Here is an 18,964-nt window from a genome sequence, read left to right as displayed (position 1 = left end):
CGGGTCCCTTTCCCCCTTGCCCGGTCCCAGGGAAACAAAGAAATCCCCTTTAGCACACAACCGCAGCATACACACCCAAACCCCAAAGAACCATCATTGCAAATGAAAGTTCCATCTCTTCCCTTGTCCAAATATATACAGCGTAGACTCATTTAGTACAGACACCAACACGCAGTGAAAAAATAAAGTTACATGAGGCTACATCGGTACACGACCCGCTCTCAGTCCCATTTCTCAATTCTGCCACAGTCCTTCTGCCTTCGCAAACTCCTCCGCCGCTTCTGCCGTCCCAAAATAAAAGTCCTTGGATTTGTATGTCACCCTCAACTTAGCTGGGTATACTATGCCACACTGCACCTTGCTGATGTACAGTGCCTTCTTCACTCAGCCGAAGGCCGCCCGCCTCCTCGCCTACTCCACCGTAAAGTCCTGGTATATGCATATACCAGCTCCAGCCCACTGCACCACCCGCTTCTGCTTTACCCAGCACAGGACCTTCTCCTTCAGCCTGTACCTACGGAAACAAACAATCACTACTCTTGGCGGCTCAGTCGCCTTTGGTATAGGCCTCCATGACCAATGAGCCCGATCCAGTTCGTATCGAGAGGGATCGTCCCCCTCCCCCAATAGCTCCGCCAACATCGTGACAAAATACTCCATCGGCCTTGGGCCTCCCACCCCTTCGGGCAGACCCACAATCCTCAGATTCTGCCGCCTGGATCTGTTTTCCAGGTCTTCCACTTTGGCTCGCAGACCCTTGTTGGTCTCTATCTCCTTCCGCAACTCCTTCCCCATCGAGGTGAGTTGATCACTGGGCTGCGATAATGCCTCTTCCACTTCCTTCAGTGTCTCCTCTTCGGTGATTCCGGGAGCGTGTCAAAACCCTCTTCATCCCCGGGTGGGAGCAAGGGGAGGACGGATTGTCCTGGAGCGGGGGCTGCAGTGGGGTGCGCCCGGGGAGGGGAGGGTGGCGCCGGGGCAGTGCGGGTGTGTGTGGGGACCCAGCTGGTGCCAGATCCCTGAGGGAGACTGTGTCTTGGCGGTTGCAGACGATGAGCGGCCCGATGAGGTGCCCGACGGGCAGGGGTCCTGAGGTGGGTAAGATGGCAGCGCCCACAGGCCGCACGTGTCCTGGGGCCGGCAAGATGGCGGTGCCCATTGGTTCTAAGGCAAGCAAGATGGCGACACCCACGGGACGCACGTGTTTTGAGTGGAGCAAGATGGCGGCGCCCACGGGCCGCAGGTGATCTGAGGAGAGGAAGATGGCGGTGCCCACTGGCCGCACGTGGAGGGTGCCGGGACAATAGCAGTGATTGAGCGGGCCTGGCACACTGCAGCAAAATGTGCCTTCTTGCCACAGGCCTTGCAGAGCGCGTTCCGCGCCGGGCAGCGCTGCCGGGGGTGTTTGGTCTGATCGCAGAAGTAGCACTTGGGTCCCCCAGGGTTGATTGGCTGCCGCGCGGCGCAGACCTGGGGTTGGCTGAGCGCGGTCGCTAATGGGGTCCACGATGGGGTGGCCGCTGGTGGAGTCCACGATGCACAGGGGGAATGGGCCGTGCGGTCGGGGGCATAAGCCTGTACATTGTGTGAGGCGACCGTGAGCAACAGCGCTAGTTTCTTGGTCGCCGCGAGGTCAAGCGTGGCCCCTTCTAAGAGGCGCTGGCGGATATAGTCAGACCCTATGCCCACAACGAATGCGTCTCTCATTAGCAGGTTCGAATGTTCAGTGGCTGAAACGGCCTGGCAGTCACAGTCCCTCACCAGGGCGAGCAGGGCATGCCTGAAATCTTCCACAGACTCACCGGGAAGTTGTTGCTGCATGGATAGGAGGTGCCTGGCGTAGATCTTGTTGGTCTGCTGAGCGTAATTCTCCTTCAGTAGCGCCATGGCCTCTGCGTAGGTAGGCGCTTCCTGGACGAGGGGAAAAACGTTGGGGCTCAGCCGCGTTTACAGAATCTGGAGCTTCTGTGCTTCTGAGATTGGGTCTGGTGCAGACCCGATGTATGCTTCAAAGCAAGCTAGCCAATGTTGGAAGTCCTTTTTGGCGTTGTCTGCTTGAGGATGCAGCTGCAGGCGATCCGGCTTGATGCGGAGGTCCATCTCTGAAAAACTCAGTGTAATAAATTGATGCGCGATCAATTACACAAAGATGAGAGTAGGATGTAATCGAGGCTTTATTACACTGAGATGTGTGGCCTCCTACAGCAGCTTACGAAATGGCTGCTGTTCGGAGAGCACACACATTTATACTCCGACTCCTGGGCGGAGCCAGCAGGCAGGGATCTACCCCCGTACCTGTAGTACAGGGGCCTTACCGTAATACCCATATATACAATATAATACAACAGTGGTGACTACCACAGTCATTTCTTCTGCTGTGAGCGATGTGGCCTCCCTGGTGCCCCAGCCTCCGCTTTCCTTACAGTTCCCGCGCTGACTTTTCCACTCATCGGCGGACTTTCATTAGCCCCCTTTTTCACGGCCGTTTATTTCGAAAGCTTGGACATTTCTCCTCACTGTGTCTTCCTCCAACTTTTTCAGCATCCGTTGCCCCTGGGGCCGGGCATTAAAACCCCAAACATTCTATTCCCGAGCGGGAGCCCTCCAACGTGCGGCTGCCTCCCGCCCGCCGTCACCAGGAGCCGACAAACATTCTTTGACGTCCCGATGCGTTTCCTCCAGGGTCACACACAGCAGTGTCCTGGAGATTGATGTTCACTTGCTGGAGGCTCCAGGCCAAATCCTGCAGGGTTGGCAACCCCATCAGAGAGCAGCAACGAGATTTCCTCTGCCATTGCCAGTGACTGGGTTACACGTGTTAAAGCGATGATCGCAATCAGAATTTCATTTCAGGGATTAAACTGTCTACTGAGCTGGATTCTCACTGAATTGCTTGTTCTGACACTTAATAAAAACCCACACAATAGAATTGCCATGAATGTCTTGTTTGCACCAAGTTGATTAAATAGCCAGAAGGAAATGGGGTGAAATGGCTTTTCTTCCTCAGATGATGGACCCAATGTATCACATCACGGGAATAAAACGGATGAATTGGGGCTGCAGTTTGACTTGGCATTTCTGATGGTGAACAGCAAAATGGCATTAGTAAGCCAGCAGTGCCACCAGCAGGAATGCAGCAGTATTACAGCTCCTACAACACACACTCCAGAAAAGTCAAGTGTTCAGTGAACTGAGCCAGGCCGAGTGGAAGGGGAGGGTAGGTACGCACAAGAGGCCAGAATTGGAAGGGTGTGGCAATCGCAGAGGGGTGGGCGAGGTTACAGAGGTGTGGAGGGCCAAGAGTGGGGGGGGATTTGAACACAAGGGTGAGAATATAAAAACGAGACATTGGGTGTGGTTCGGGCAGGCCGTTCGATTTACAGGGAATTCACAATCGGGGCGGGTGAAAATGAAATGAACTGCCGGTGAACCATGTGCTTTATGCCCACAGGATGCGAGAGGTGGATGTGGCGTACGGCAAGGCCCTGCTGATTAAAGAGAGAGGAGAATACTGTGCAATAGGACACAAATGTCCCCATTACGGAGCGCCCCTGGTGAAAGGTCAGTGTGTAGTCACATGGACACGGTTCAAGGTTATGAGGAATACTGAAAAAAACTGCTGCAGCAAATTGTTAACTGACGGAGGATTCAAGTACCACAGCACGATAATTAAAAAGCAAAGCATTTGAGTGGCAGCGCAATGTGAAGTAGGTCTCAAACACAGGGATACTGGATGGCCCTTCACATTAGGGCCTGTCATTGCCAAGAATGGTTCGCCTCAGTCTGGTGAAGATGCATCTCTGACAAGCCCTTCAACAAGGGAGGTAGGACTGATTCTTACATAATAATAATCTTTATTGTCACAAGTAGGCTTACAGTAACACTGCAATGAAGTTACTGTGAAAAGCCCCTAGTCGCAACATTCCGGCGCCTGTTCGGGTACACCGAGGGAGAATTCAGAATGCCCAATTCACCTAACAGCACGTTTTTCAGGACTTGTGGGAGGAAACCGGAGCACCCGGAGGAAACAGCCGCAGACACTGGGAGAACGTGCAGACTCCACACAGACAGTGACCGAAGCCGGGAATCGAACCTGGGACCGTGCTATCGTGCCACTCATAAGATGTAAACAGTAACATGAAGGACAGGAGAAAACTGCTGCAGTGTGGCCTTCAATTTTCTGCTTATTAAATTTGATGAAGATCGAAGACACCGCATCTCCCTGTCGCCTGACAAACTCAGCCCTCGGCCAAACAAAAGGGGACCGTGTGTACCATCTACAAGATGCACTGCAGCAACCTGCCAAGGCTCCGAAAGCAGCACCTCTCGAAACCGTGACCTCCACCACCCAGAAGGACAAGGGCAGCAGGTGCATCAGAATGACATCGCCCTGCAAGGTCCCAAACCACCTGCGATCCTGGCTTAGAAATATATCACCATTCCTTCACTGTCGCTGGGTCAAAATCCTCCCTGACCAGGACTGCGGGTATACCTGCACCACGTGGGTCAAGAAGGTGGTTCACCACCACCTTTTCAAGGACAATTAGAGATGGGCAACAAAAATGCTGCCTCCATCCAGAGTGTGAATAACTCGGAAAGGAAACTACGCACACACAAGGGGCGGAATTCTCCCCTCCCCATGCCGGGTGGGAGAATCGCCCGGGCGCCGCGTGAGTCCCGCCATGCCGCCCCAGCACCCGCACGCGATTCTCCCCCCCCCCGCCCCCCCAAACCGGCACGGCGGGAATCACGGCTGGTCGCTCGGAGAATCGCCGCTCGCTGTTTGAAACGGGCGAGCGGCGATTCTCCGGCCCAGATGGGCCGAGCGGCCTGACCAACACGACAGGTTCCCACCGGCGCCGTCCACACCTGGTCGCTGCCGGCGGGAACAGCACGGAAACGCTGGGGCGGGCGGGGGGTTCCTGCACCGGGGGGGGGTGGGGGACTCAAAAGGGGTCTGGCCCGCGATTGGTGCCCACCGATCGGCGGGACGGCCTCTCTGAAGGAGGACCTCCTTTCCTCCGCTGCCCCGCAAGATCCATCTGGCATCTTTTTGCGGGGCGGCCGCGGGGAGGATGGCAACTGCGCATGCGCGGATGACGTCATTTACGCGGCGCCGGCCGTGTCATTTACGCAGCGGCGCTTTTACGCGGCGCCAAGGCCCGGCACACGTAAATGACGCGCCGCCGCTCCTAGCCCCCCGGGGGCGGGAGACTAGGGGCTGGGAACGGCCTCCGACGCTGGGGTGAAACACTCCGGTTTTCACTCCGGCGTTGGCACTCAGCCTCCAGATGGGAGCATTGCGCCTAGGGTGTCCGGAATCCGATGGGAGTGAATATTACCTGGTATGCGGTGCACACGTTCAAAGCTGGCACTAGAACACCCAAAAGCTGGACTGCAGCAGTCAGCAGCAAAATGTATCACTCTTTTCCTGATGTAAAGTGGTTTGATATTGTGGACTATTATAAATTATAAACAGAATGAAGCCTCTATTGGTGATTGTACTCGGTATAAGAGGCGTGATTTCTATTCTCAGGTGTCTTGACCAATGGGCGAGTTCGGTGTCCCTGGCATGGTGCCTGTTTCAATGTTGCAACAGGCGATATCGAAGATTTCCCAGGATTGGACAGTTTACCCAAGTTTCAGGTAATGCTTGCTGTGTCCTTTCGTGCTACAATATCTCCCCTCCCTGCCCGGCACCGTTATATGTTCCTTTGTTCCCTATTGTGTCAACCATGATTTAGTTGGTAGCACTTCTATCTCGGAGTCAGGAGGTTGTCGGGTTCAATTTTCACTTCACAATCTTGAGCCCAACAATCCAAGGTGACACTGCAGTGCAGTACTGAGGGAGTGTTGTACTGTTGGAGGTGCCGTTTTCCAAAGAGGTGTTAAACCTGAGGTTCTGGCTCACCTTTTGGGTCAATGTAATGAATCCAGTGTCACTATTTTGAAGAGAGACCATTCAGCCTATCCATACATATCTGGTGATCATGTCCCACATGAGCAGTAGTCATTGACTGTTAATTGGGAGAGGTGTAAAACAAGTTCTGATTTGCTGTCACCTGTGCCGCAGAGTCAAAATTATCCCCACTCAACGTTGAAGACTCAGCTAATTGTAAACTAACCACTAGTTTAACAAAAGTATAGCGTTTTAAATGTTTAAACAAAATAACAGCCTCTGCCTGAAGAATAGAGGCTCCAGTCATGGTGAGACACAGGGTAGACTCTTGGGGGTTTTGCCTGGATAGCTGGAGACCCCCACACTGCCTCTTTTCAGGATGAGATGTTGAACCACAAGCTAATCAGGCAGTGCTGAGGCCTTCCCCTAGAATCAAGACCCCGGGAGCACATGTCTCAGTTACTGAGAGTCCGCACATCCTCCCCGTGTGTGAGTGGGTTTCCTCCGGGTGCTCCGGTTTCCTCCCACAGTCCAAAGATGTGCAGGTTAGGTGGATTGGCCATGATAAATTACCCTTAGTGTCCAAAATTGCCCTTAGTGTTGGGTGGGGTTACTGGGTTATGGGGGTAGGGTGGAGGTGTTGACCTTGGGTAGGGTGCTCTTTCTAAGAGCCGGTGCAGACTCGATGGGCCGAATGGCCTCCTTCTGCACTGTAAATTCTATGATAATCTACGATAAACCACAAGAACAAATGCATGAAAATGCAAGAAAACATTAATGGTTATTTTTCATTAAATGTTTTGCAAAATTGAAAGATTTCCAAATAACCTGTAAATTGCACAGAACCCTTCAACTCCGGTTGAAAAACATACCCTAATCATCTTTAACAAAGCAAAATATGGTGGTTTCTGGAATTTGGAACTAAAAACAGAAAATGCTGGATAAACTCAGCAGGACTAAAGAAAAAGGCTTTTTAAACGAAATATATACCAAATAAAGTGCATATCTTACATCTTATGGATTAATTGCAATTCAGAATATCTTCTTTTGTTATTCTCTGTATTTATGGATTCTCCTTCTAACATTTCATATTCTATTACTATCCAACCAGTGTACTGACGACATGCTTCCCTGCCAGTCTCTTGTTTTGTTGTATAACTAGGAGGGTGCATCTTGTAATCTTCTCCCATGTGGTGATTGAACAAATAAATTATAAGCCAAAGTGTTACAAACTTCATCAAAATCCATTAATTTTAAAATCACAACTAATATATACCTTACAATAATTTAGAGTTGAATTTTCTATGTAAATAATATAAATGTTCAACAAGCAGCCACTAATTTCAGATACTTAAAAAAAGTTAACAGTTACAGCAGTGAAATATTGTAAGTGTTGTCATAACTCTTTTTATGTTACCTTCTCCGTTACTGAAACCATAGCAGCACTGGATAGCATTGTGGATAGCACAGTTGCTTCACAGCTCCAGGGTCCCAGATTCGATTCCGGCTTGGGAATCTGTGCGGAGTCTGCACATCCTCCCTGTGTGTGCGTGGGTTTCCTGCGGGTGCTCCGGTTTCCTCCCACAGTCCAAAGATGTGCAGGTTAGGTGGATTGGCCATGATAAATTGCCCTTAGTGTCCAAAATTGCCCTTAGTGTTGGATGGGGTTACTGGGTTATGGGGCTAGGGTGGAAGTGTTGACCTTGGGTAGGGTGCTCTTTCCAAGAGCCGGTGCAGACTCAATGGGCCGAATGGCCTCCTTCTGTTCTGTAAATTCTATGATAATCTATGACTGGCAGCATCTGTGGAAAGAGAAACAGTTAATGTTTTGAGTCCTTGTGACCCATCTACAGAACTGAAGAGGGATAGAAACGTAATGAATTATAAAATTGGAGAGGGAGGTGGGGCAGAATGGAAGGTCAGGGATAGACGGAACTAAGGAGAGATTGACAAAGGGGGTGTTAATGGTGGCATTAAGGACTGAAAGAGTGCTTTTAGTAGCATAAAGGTAAGAATGTGTTAATGGGAGAACAAAGGAGAGTGCTCAGTGGGACCTAACTGAAGAACAAGTGACAGGTGATACTGTGGGGGAGGGCTGGCATTGTATTGGGGCAAACCAAGGGAACCCAAAAACAAAAAGAGGGGTCAGGGTGGAGGAGGAAGTTCACAATCTAAAGTTGCTGAACACAATATTGACCCAGAAGGGTGTAACATGCCTAATCAGAAGATGAGGTCTTCTCCCAGTTTGCGTGTTCTGCTTTTTAAAATCTCGAATCACCTTTGTTCACCTTCGCAGGTCAGAATCGAAAAGGAGAAGGTGATGGTACGAGCAAGTAAACAGGTAACACAGTGTCCTTGTGAAATTGGTCCCTAAAGCTATATGTTCTGGGAGTGAATTCAGCCCCAGGCCTTTGGGTGGAAAACCAGATCTCCTCCACAGGCTGTAACAATGATACATAAACTGGGTTAGAGAAGGCCCGCGAGCCCTGAGAAAAAAATAAGCTACCCCCCAGTTAAGTCTAGTGTGCAGTTAATGACCGCACAGGGAAGGTCTGATCATCAAATTACACAGCAGAGGCCGAGGCCATTTGGTCTATTGGTCCTGTGCTAGCTCTTCCCCGTCTCATGCTTTCCGCTTACCCCTGCCATTTCTTTTCTTTCAAAGCGTTTATCTAATCCCCATTTCAGTGCATTCCAGGTCATAATGCACTAAAATAAATCTCCTCATCTCCCTCCCCGGCTTTTTGCCAGTTGACCTGTAGGACCTGGTGCAGGGGGTATTGCTATTTTGAGTTAAGCCTGATTGTTGGCGCAGTGTTGTAATAACTCAGCAGTTGCAGCTAACCTGAGCCAAGAGCGCTTGACACTGGGTCAAAATGTGTCACCTTTCTTTACCGCTCCCCAGGACTGAGTGTCTTCACTTTGATAAGGGTGAAGACAAACACTTAAAAAACAAGCAGCAATTTGTCCTGATTGGTTGCTGATGATTTGTTTGCTCAGCACTTGTTACCTCCCCCGTGTTGCACCTAAGCGGCCCTCCACCCCTCACCCTTAACTCCTGCTGGAAGGCTGAACTTGGGAAAGATTTGTTGAAAAGTCATCGACTTGAAACTTCCTCCCTCCATATACCTGCCGAGTGTTTGCAGCATTTTCTGTTTTTATGACAGGGCCTAATTGGTGCTTTTAAACAGCACATTATCATAGAATTTACAGTGCAGAAGGAGGCCATTCGGCCCATCGAGTCTGCACTAGCTCTTGGAAAGAGCACCCTACCCAAGGTTAAACAGCACATTCATTCTGATTAGAGTGGCTGGAAAATCCAGACTGTCAGAAGTGTTCTTTTGAACGTTGTTTTCTACCCCATCATTGCGGGCGATCTGAGATCCAATATGTGCGTTGACACCAGCGGCGTTTGCCATTGAGTTTTTCGCTCAGTGTGACTTGTTGTGCGGACAAAGAAAGGAGCAATGTTCAGAACGCAGACCGATGACTGCTCCTGGTGAGAGTGTTCTATTCCCGGATCCATACACTCCATGGTGATATTCGACACTGACGATGCGCCAAGCCCAATGGAGTCCTTTCCCAGCATCCTCCCCCGACCCCGGAATTGTTGCCACTGTGATTTCACTGTCTACCCTTTTGCTCCCAGGCCCTCCAGTCACAGAAGAGGGTGAAACGGATGGCAAGGTGCCCGACTCTGAGTGTCAACAGCTTCAGCAACACCAGTGTGCTCATCATTGGGTCAGGTACGTGCACAATCCCCTTAAAGCTGAAAATAGCAGCTGGAGGTGAGACCACTGGGGAAATAGAGAGGATTGGGAACTTCACTTTAACCAAAATAAATAATTTGCATTTAGATAGCACCTTTCACGACCTATAAATGTCCCAAAGAGCTTTGCAGTCCATGAAGTACTTGTTGAAGATCTGAACTGGAAGAAATTTGGCAGCCAGTTTACGTACAAGATGTTGCAATGTAATAACGACCTGATAATCTGGTTTTTAGAAGTTGATCTATGGATAAATATTGGCCTTCCTTCCTTCAAAATTGTGACACAGGATCTTTTGCATCCACCTCAGAGGCCACACAGGGCCTCGTTTTAACATCTCATCTGGAAGGTGGTTCCTCTGACAGTGCAGCACTCCCTCAGTACTGCGCTGAAGCATCAGCCTAGATTTTGTACTCAAATCTCAAGAATGAGACTTGAACCCACAGCCTCTTGATGCGGGTGTGCTACCATCTGAGTTCCAGCTGGTACTGGGATCAAAGGCGAACTCAGTTGGCCGGACAGTTGGTTCGTGACGCACAGTAAGGGAACAGCGCGGGTTCAATTCCCGTACCGGCTGTGGTTATTCATGAAGGAACCGCCTTCTCCACCTTGCCCCTCGCCTGAGGTGCGGTGATCCTCAGGTTAAACCATCACCAGTCAGCTCTCCCCGTCAAAGGGGGAAGCAGCCCATGGTCATCTAGGACTCTGGTGACTTTATTTACTTTACTTTACTTTACAGTGTGGCACAGTTTTCAGATCAGTGAGCTGAACTATTCTCCGCCCATGAGAATAGTGAGGGATGCGAGCTATGTGTTTGATTTATTGATTTATTGTCACATGTACCGAAGTACAGTGAAAGGTATTTTTCTGCGGCCAAGGGAATGTATACAGTGCGTACACAGGAGACAAAAAGAATAATCGACAGAGCACATCGACAAATAGTAGGGAAGCAGTGAGATAGATTTGCAATGTTTCCTATACTGAATTAAGACATGAGAACCATGGAACAATGGATGACAAAGGAGGCTATCTGGTCAATAGGGGAAGCAGTGGCGCAGTGGTATTGTAACTCAGAGACCTAGAGTAATGCTCTTGGGACCCGGGTTCGAGTCCCACCACGGCAGAGGGTGGAATTTTAATTCAATAAAAATCTGCAATTGAAAGTCTAATGATGACCATGAAACAATTGTCGATTGTTGTAAAAATCCATCTGGTTCACTGATGTCCTTTTGGGAAGGAAATCTGCCGTCCTTATCTGGTCTGGCCTACATGTGACTCCAGATCCACAGCAATGTGGATGACTCTTAAATGCCCTCTGGGCAATAAATGTTGGCCCAGCCAGTGTCACCCACATGAATGAATAAAAAGAAATTCAAGGAGTAACATTGTCAGATTCTAAAACACACCACAGGCAGTGCAGTGAATGTAGACTCCATTAAAACAGACTGAGAGATAATGTAAAATAGCAGCAATCAAGGGGACTGGGGAAGATATAAAGAACATCAAAGAAATTAAAAGATGGTAGGAGATCAATGTGGGAAGACAAAAATAAACACAAATTTATCAATTATATCGGAAGAAAAAGACTAGTCGGGGGATTGTGTCACCCTTAAATGGATGGAGTTAATATTGTAAATGAATATAAGGAAATGGCAGACTTTTTGAATAATTGTATTGTACAAGACTTCACAGTGGATGAATATAGCTGACTTTCTGGGGGCAATGAATAATGAATAAAGAATTGGAACTCAGTAAAATAGTGGGCAGCACGGAAGCACAAATGGAAAGCACTGTGGCTTCTCAGTGCCAGGGTCCCAGGTTTGATTCCCCACTGGGTCACTGTCTGTGCGGAGTCTGCACGTTCTTCCCGTGTCTGCTTGGGTTTCCTCCGGGTGCTCGGGTTTCCTCCCACAGTCCAAAAACGTGCAGGTTGGGTGGATTGGCCATGATAAATTGCCCTTAGTGACCAAAAAGGGTAGGAGGGGTTATTGGGTTACGGGGATAGGTTGGAAGTGAGGGCTTAAGTGGGTTGGTGCAGACTTGATGGGTCGAATGACCTCCTTCTGCATTGTATGTTCTATGATCTCAAATGTCAATGTAAACGAGAATACGGCATTAGGAAAAAGTACTGATACTAAAGATTGATAATTTCCATCCGAATGTTTTAAAAGAAGTGGGGAGATTACTGATGTCTTTGCCATAATCTTCCAAAGTATGCTCAGGAGTTGTTCCTTTTTAGCAGAAAGCTGCAAATGTAGCTCCATTATTTAAGAAAGGTGAGAGACCGAAACCAGAGAAAATTATAGAGCTGCTAGGCGAACACTGTTAGAATCTATAATTAAGGATAGAAATGACGAGGCACTTTGTGAAAATTGACCTGATTAAAAGGAGGCAACATTTGTTTGTGAAAGGTAAGTCCAATAACCCCAATTGAATATTTTGAAACGGCTGAAATGATAGGACAAGAGAATATCAATGGATGTAGTTTATATGGACTTCCAGAGGCGTTCAATAACTTTCCTGAGACTGATACCGAAGATTAAAGTTTAATTAAAGGAATTGAAACAATATTATTGGCCTAGTTAGGAGATTGTTTAGATGGTAGATGATAGAAGACCAGATTGAATCCAGGTGATGGGGTTCTTGCCCACCGGCTCGCGAGCTGAAGAGAGCCCAGCATCACCCTGTGGTGAAGGCCTGCTGTATTAAATACTAGTCAAGCATTTAAGTTGCCACTGGCGGACCTTCCCAGGAACAAAGGCCCTGGGGGTTGAAATCCTACTCCCCCCAACCCAAGCGGTGCAGGTCAATCATAGGTCAGAAACTCTTCATTGCAGGAAGCACAATTGACGGAGCGGTGGAGACGCCAGGATCAACTAGGGAACAGTCCACAGGTGAGTAAGGAGGGAATGGTGGTCACCAGCTGGGAGAATGGAGAGGGTCAGACAAATCAGAAGGAAGGGCAGGTGGAGGCTCTCAGTGCCATCTCCCCCACCGCCTCCATCTCCCCCACCTCCCCCATAGCCAACCGGAACTCATGGGTTTGTTTTTTGGGCCTCCTATGTGGTACGTGCCCTGTCCACCACCAGTTGAATACCAGTAGCAGCGTGATAAGGCTTGCTTGCCCACTTGAGGGCCTCAATTGGTGGTGGAGTGAGAAGACTTCCACAAGCTTTCCCACGTCGGATTTCATCAGGGCAGAAATGGGAAGGCGGCAGGGTCCCTAGCTGGAACCCCCTAGCCTGTTTAAACCCCCCACCTCCAAACTCACCTCAGCATGGGCATTAAATTTGCAAAGAAGTGATGGGTGGGATTTAGTGGGCTCATCAGCCATGGATGCAAATCCCTCGTGGCTGCAAAATCTAGCGAGAGGCCAAAAACAGGATTTGCACCGGTGAGATTGTGGCAGCAACATACCCCAGCCTGTCCCCTATGACACGATCAGGTTCACACCCAGGAAGGGCGCCAACCTGCTTTGCATGAATTTCAATGCACTACAATATACGTAGTATGGTTAATGTCACATCTTCAGCCCTCACTGAATCATTCCACGCTCCCCCAGGTGTGATGTCACGCTGGAGCAAATTGCTTTTTAAAAACAGGAACCAGGTGCCAATACCAGTGTCTCCACTGAGCACCAGGGAGTCTAAAGTGCTGGATGAGACCCTGAAAGAGGAAGCAAAATGTTGCCCAGTGTGGATGGGGTGTAGCTGCTCAAAACACTGCAGTGGCTGTCCAGGAGTCGTAAGTGTAGAGGCATGACAGCAATGAGATCTCGGAATGATGCAGCCTGAGTAAGAAGGGTGCCTATTCGCCTATCGCTGAAGCTGAAAGCAATTGTGCCCTCATAACATTCCTGAGACTCATGCTCATCAAACTAATTGGCCATCAAGAGTTAACCCTTAACAATGTCAGCTGCCCACAGGTTCTGCCTTTTGGCTAAGATCAAACCAAAGATGAAGGACAATGCCTTTTCATGTCACCTTGAATCTTGTATGTCTCTCTTGTGGAGACCATGAATTTTATTCAATTTGAATTTGAATCGGTTTTTGGAACAGACAATGAGATGGAATAAGGGCTGTCTGTCTAATCTGCGCATTGGCTTTGCAACTTTAGGGATAAAAACAAATTCAAACTCAAGGAACTTGACATTAACTGGCCCAGGCAGCAGGCGATCGAGGGGTTTTCCAGCCCGACTGTCTGTTCCCTTTCCGTGGCTTCATTCACAGCCCTGGAGAGGGAGCATGCGGTGTCCACGGGTACCATTGAGGCCTTCCATGCTCAGTTTGCACTGCAGAGTCAGGGGTGCTCGATTGACCCTTTTAATCACCTTTTGATTTGATGTTTTTAAGTTTCATTTGCCCTTTGTTTCTGTTTAGGGCACTGACCCTTTAAGGAGAAGCCCCTCTTCATTTGGCCCTCAGTTTGTTGATTTAGTTTAATTGGTTGATCTCCAAGATAGTTCAAACTCAAGGAATGGGGTCTATGTTCAAGGCTAAACACTTAGGAACACGGCATCAAGAGGCACTGGCTTTGCTTATGTGCTGGACCCCAACGCCCGCCACAGGTACACCGGTCAATCAACTGTGCCCAGGTCACTCTATGTGTCCCTGTGGCACCAGGGAGTCCCCTTTATAAACAGGAAAGGGGGCAAAATTCTCCGGTATCGGCGCGATGTCCGCCGACCCGCGCCAAAAACGGCGCAAATCGGTCCAGCATCACGCCGCCCCAAAGGTGCGGAATCCTCCGCATCTTGGGTGGCCGAGCCCTAACCTTACGGGGTTAGGCCTGCAGCGGACTGATTTCCACCCTGCCAGCTGGTGGAAAAAGCCTTTGGTGCCCCGCCAGCTGGCGCGGAAATGACATTGCCGGGCGGCCGCTCACGGCATCCTCGCGCATGCGCTGTGGAGGGAGTCTCTTCTGCATTCGCCATGGTGGAGACCGTGGCGAAGGCGGAAGGAAAAGAGTGACCCCACGGCACAGGCCCGCCCGCGGATCAGTGGGCCCCGATCGCGGGCCAGGCCACCGTGGGGGCACCCCCTGGGGCCAGATCGCCCCACGCCCCCCCCCCCCCCCCCCAGGACCCCGGAGCCCGCCCGCGCCGCCTTGTCCCGCCGGTAAGATAGGTGGTTTAATCCACGCCGGCGGGACAGGCATTCTAGCAGCGGGACTTCGGACCACCTGGCCGGAGAATCGCGGGGGGGGGGGGGGGGGTGCCGCCAACCGGCGGTGCGCGATTCCCGCCCCTGCCGAATCTCCGGTGCCGGAGAATTAGGCAACCGGCGGGGGCGGGATTCACGGCAGCCCCCGGCGATTCTCCGACCCGGCGGGGGTCGGAGAATCTCGCCCAGGGTTCCACTCTGTCAATGTGCAGCTGATGCGTGATCATCAGATGTGGATCATGCACATGTGTGCACATTTTCCAGGGAGTGTTCATGCTAGTTACATCCTCGGGCAATCGCAGATCCCTGGCATTTTTGAGGGTCACTCCAGACTGCAGGGATGGCTTGTAGGGGACAAGGGATATCACCTGAGGTCTTGGCTGATGATACCAAGGCAGAGGCCAGAGACCGCAGCAGAGGCCCGGTACAACAAGGCTCACAGTGCCACCCGATCTGTGACAGAGCAGTGTTTCAACATCCTGAAGATGTGTTTCCACTGCCTCAACAGGTCTGGGCCATCCTCCAGTACAGTCCACAGAGAGTCTTCCACATTGTGGTGGCTTGCTGTGCCCTACATAACCTGGCTCTGCAGAGGGGCGATAACCTTCATGAGGAGGGCCTGGAGGAGCAGGGCATGTCCTCGGATGAGCAGGATGTTCAGGAGGGAGTTGATGATGTGGTAGCTGAGGATCCAGAGGATGGAGGCCAAATGGGAACAATGGTGCATATGGGCAGAAAGGCTAGGGATGCCCTCATCACCTCCCGCTTCGTGGACGAGCACCAGCATGTTGTTTGACAGCGCAACACACCCCACCTCCACTCCCAGGTGTCATGGTCCCTCTGCGACCAGGTTGGGGAGTCCTGAGTGCCCGTTGCCCAGTCACTGCAGGAGGGTGATGACAACAGCAGTGAGGAATGGTCTGTGATGCTCCTCAGCTACTGCTTTTGTCTGACTCTGGTCTGTCTGCTGCCAGCACACTGATTCCCTGGCTCATGTCTGAGTGAGGTTCTGCCTTTCAATCCTTTGTCCCTTTGCTCTAGAGAGGGATTAGGGCCGAGAGTCACTGAATGAGACCCGAGTCCTATCACTATGAGTGAAGCAATTGCAATTAGGGAGCCAGACCGTTTGCCTGACATTGAGGGGCAATGAGAAGGACTTTGTCCTGATGGGGAGAAGCGCTCTGCCATTGGGGTCTAGAATGTGAGGCATTGAGATGGTGAGAAACAGTAGCATTTATTTAAGTGACAAGTGCAGATGTAAAAAGTCCCTTCCGATACATCAGTGGTGAAGGTGGTCTGCTGCCTTCCACGCTCTGTTGGTGTTCTCTGGACGATCTTTTTGGATGGCACTGATATTGTTGCGTCACTCTGTTCTGCCTGCTGTACCTGAGTTGTGCCACTCTCAGGAAGGGGGGGCTTCAGATTGTCTGGACTTTCCCAGGGTCTCCTGGGTGGAAGGCCGAGGGATGTTCTCCAGCAGATTCCCTTCTCTCTGGGTGCACATGGGCCCCTGGGTTACTCCATGGGACGGAAGGGAAGCTGGAGTGAGCTCCAGAAGCCTCAATGTCATCTGCCAGTTCTGGTGGTCCTTCCATCATCTGCACCATGCAAGTCGAAGCCCTCAACCAAGGTCCTCAGGGACTGAGCCATGCTTCGGAGTTCTTCCGTCATGGATCTGACGTCTTGCCGCAGGCTTTCCACTGCGGACGCTGCCCTTGCAGTGTTGGCCTGGGTGCCATGCGTTGCCATCAACACCTCCTGCGACAGAAGGTTTTGGGACTCCTCCATTCAAACTTGCAGTCGCGAGAATATCACTGACACCACCTCCTGGTATTCCCGGCTCTGCCTTTGCATCTCTAGCTGCTGAGGGATGAACACGACTCCTGGTTGGGGCACAGCTGAATCCTTGGATCCAGCAGACCTTTGACTGTCTGATCCCTGGGACATTCCTGCCTCCACCTGATGTGCATCAGAAGCTGTGTGGTGTTCACCAGATAGGGACCCAGAAGCCTGTCTACTAATGTCACCCGCTGAGGTGTGTGTCTCTGCAATGGTGGATGGTGAGGGTGATAGCTGTGACGCCTCTGCCATGTCTTGCTCTGAGATTTCCTTTGAGGTGGTGTCGAGAGTGGTTGGTGGGCCACAGCTTGTAGATGGTCGAGGCTCTTGTTGATATTCCTGCAAGACAAAGGGCATGGCTTTCGTACATGGCCTGGTCAAGGGTTTGAGCTAAACAGAACTCACTTGAACCTGGTTACCTGGATGAAGGTGCAGTGGCTCTTCACTTTTCTCTCGCAGACGCACCTCGCTCTCAGTGCATGTCTGCTTCTGCTCCTCCCCTGCAAATCCAGTGCCCTCTCATCAAACAGAGTCAGGACCCTCAATTTGGGCATCCCATGGCCTGTCTTCTCTCGCTCTTTGGTGACTTTCTTCTGCAGGATCACAAATGGGGATTATCTGAGCTGAACAGCAGGTGGGTCAGAAGTCAATGACACCTGGCATGCATGGGAACTGTCCTTAAGCAGGGAGGGGTTGTGATGAGGAGTGCCGGGCATTTGCGGATATTGGTTGGAGGTCGGGTGTTGGGACCCTGTGAGGTGGCAACATGTGTGATCGATGTGACATTATGGGGGATGATGGAAGAGTGAGTGCAGAGTGAAGATGAGGAGCACTTCCCCTAGCTGATCGGAGGTGATAATAATAATGATCTTTATTGTCACAATTGGGCTTACATTTATACTTCAATGAAGTTACTGTGAAAAGTCCAAGCAGATTTAAATATCCATGTACACAGATCACTACACTGTAATAGTCAGGCTTGTTAAGGGGAGGCAACGATACAAATACATATCTGGATCAATATTTGAAGTGTTGGGTGCTCTGCCACACAGATGAACCAACACGGTTGCGAATGGTACAACTCAGTTTTATTTCAAACATCTATTTACAGTGGTAATCTGTTTACTGAGGTTCGATCATAACCCTTGAATCTGTGGACCTATTCCTAATTCTATCTTGTAGTGGCACTCAGCACATGGTGGATGTCTGAGTGGCTTGCTATGAGCTCTGTGCCCTGAGCTGTCTCCTTGCTCGAGTGCTCAGGAAGTGTCGTGTTCCCTGTTTTGTACTGTGTCTGCTCTTGCCTGTGATTGGCTGTCGTGTTGTGTGTGTGTTGATTGGTCCGTTGATCTGTCCATCAGTATGTATGTATGTATGTGCTATGATGTTTACCTGAATATCATGACAGTATTGGGCTCCGCACCAGAGAAAAGCTCATGAGAACAGCGTGAACCAGGTTAATAGGCTCAAACAGATTAATGTTAAGAAGAAGGATGTGCTGGAAATTTTGAAAAGCATCAGGATAGATTAGTCCCCTAGGCCAGGCGGGATAAACGCGAGGTTATTATGGGAAGCGAGGGAGGAGATTGCTGAGCCGTTGGCGATGATCTTTGATTCCTCACTGCCCACTGGAGTAGTACCCGATGATTGGAGGGAGGTGAATGTTGTTCCCCTGTTCAAGAAAGGGAAAAGGGAAATCCCTGGGAATTACAGGCCAGTCAGTCTTACGTCTGTGATGAGCAAAATACTGGAAAGGATTCTGAGAGATAGGATTTATGATTATTTAGAAAAACATAGTTTGATTAAAGATAGTCAACATGGCTTTGTGAAGGGCAGGTCATGCCTCACAAGCCTCATTGAATTCTTTGAGGTTGTGATGAGACACATCGATGAAGATCAGGGAGTGTATGTGGTGTACCTGGATTTCAGTAAGGCATTAGATAAGGTTCCCCATGGTAGGCACATTAAGAAAGAGAAATTTGGCTGTCTGGATACAGAATTGGCTGGTCGAAAGAAGACAGCGAGTGCTAATGGATGGAAAGTATTCCGCCTGGAGGTCGGTGACCAGTGGTGTCCCACAGGGATCTGTTCTGGGACCTCTACTCTTTGTCGTTTTTATAAATGACTTGGATGGGAAGTGGAAGGGTGGGTTAGTAAGTTTGCCGATGCCACAAAGGTTGGTGGAGTTGTAGATAGTGTTGAGGACTGTTGCAGGTTACAACAAGACATTGACAGGATGCAGAGCTGGGCTGAGAAGAGGCAGATGGAGTTCAACCTAGATAAATGTGAAATCTTCT

General features: G+C 50.1%; 1 protein-coding gene across 7 annotated transcripts in view; it reads left to right on the top strand.

Moving 5' to 3' along the window:
- aifm3 (AIF family member 3) overlaps window positions 1-18,964 on the top strand; it is a 183,116-nt gene that overhangs the window by 101,994 nt on the left and 62,158 nt on the right. For all 7 annotated transcript variants that reach the window (XM_072498001.1, XM_072497999.1, XM_072497995.1 and 4 more), the window contains 4 exons: window positions 3,452-3,561; window positions 5,537-5,646; window positions 8,196-8,240; window positions 9,549-9,645. In XM_072498001.1, the coding sequence (XP_072354102.1) occupies window positions 3,452-3,561; window positions 5,537-5,646; window positions 8,196-8,240; window positions 9,549-9,645 (362 nt within the window). The remainder of the gene's footprint in view (window positions 1-3,451; window positions 3,562-5,536; window positions 5,647-8,195; window positions 8,241-9,548; window positions 9,646-18,964) is intronic.

The sequence above is a fragment of the Scyliorhinus torazame genome, chromosome 1 (genome assembly GCF_047496885.1).
Source record: "Scyliorhinus torazame isolate Kashiwa2021f chromosome 1, sScyTor2.1, whole genome shotgun sequence".
NCBI lineage: Eukaryota > Metazoa > Chordata > Chondrichthyes > Carcharhiniformes > Scyliorhinidae > Scyliorhinus > Scyliorhinus torazame.
The sequence above is the reverse complement of the archived record's forward strand: the minus strand, read 5'-3'. Positions and strand labels throughout refer to the sequence as shown.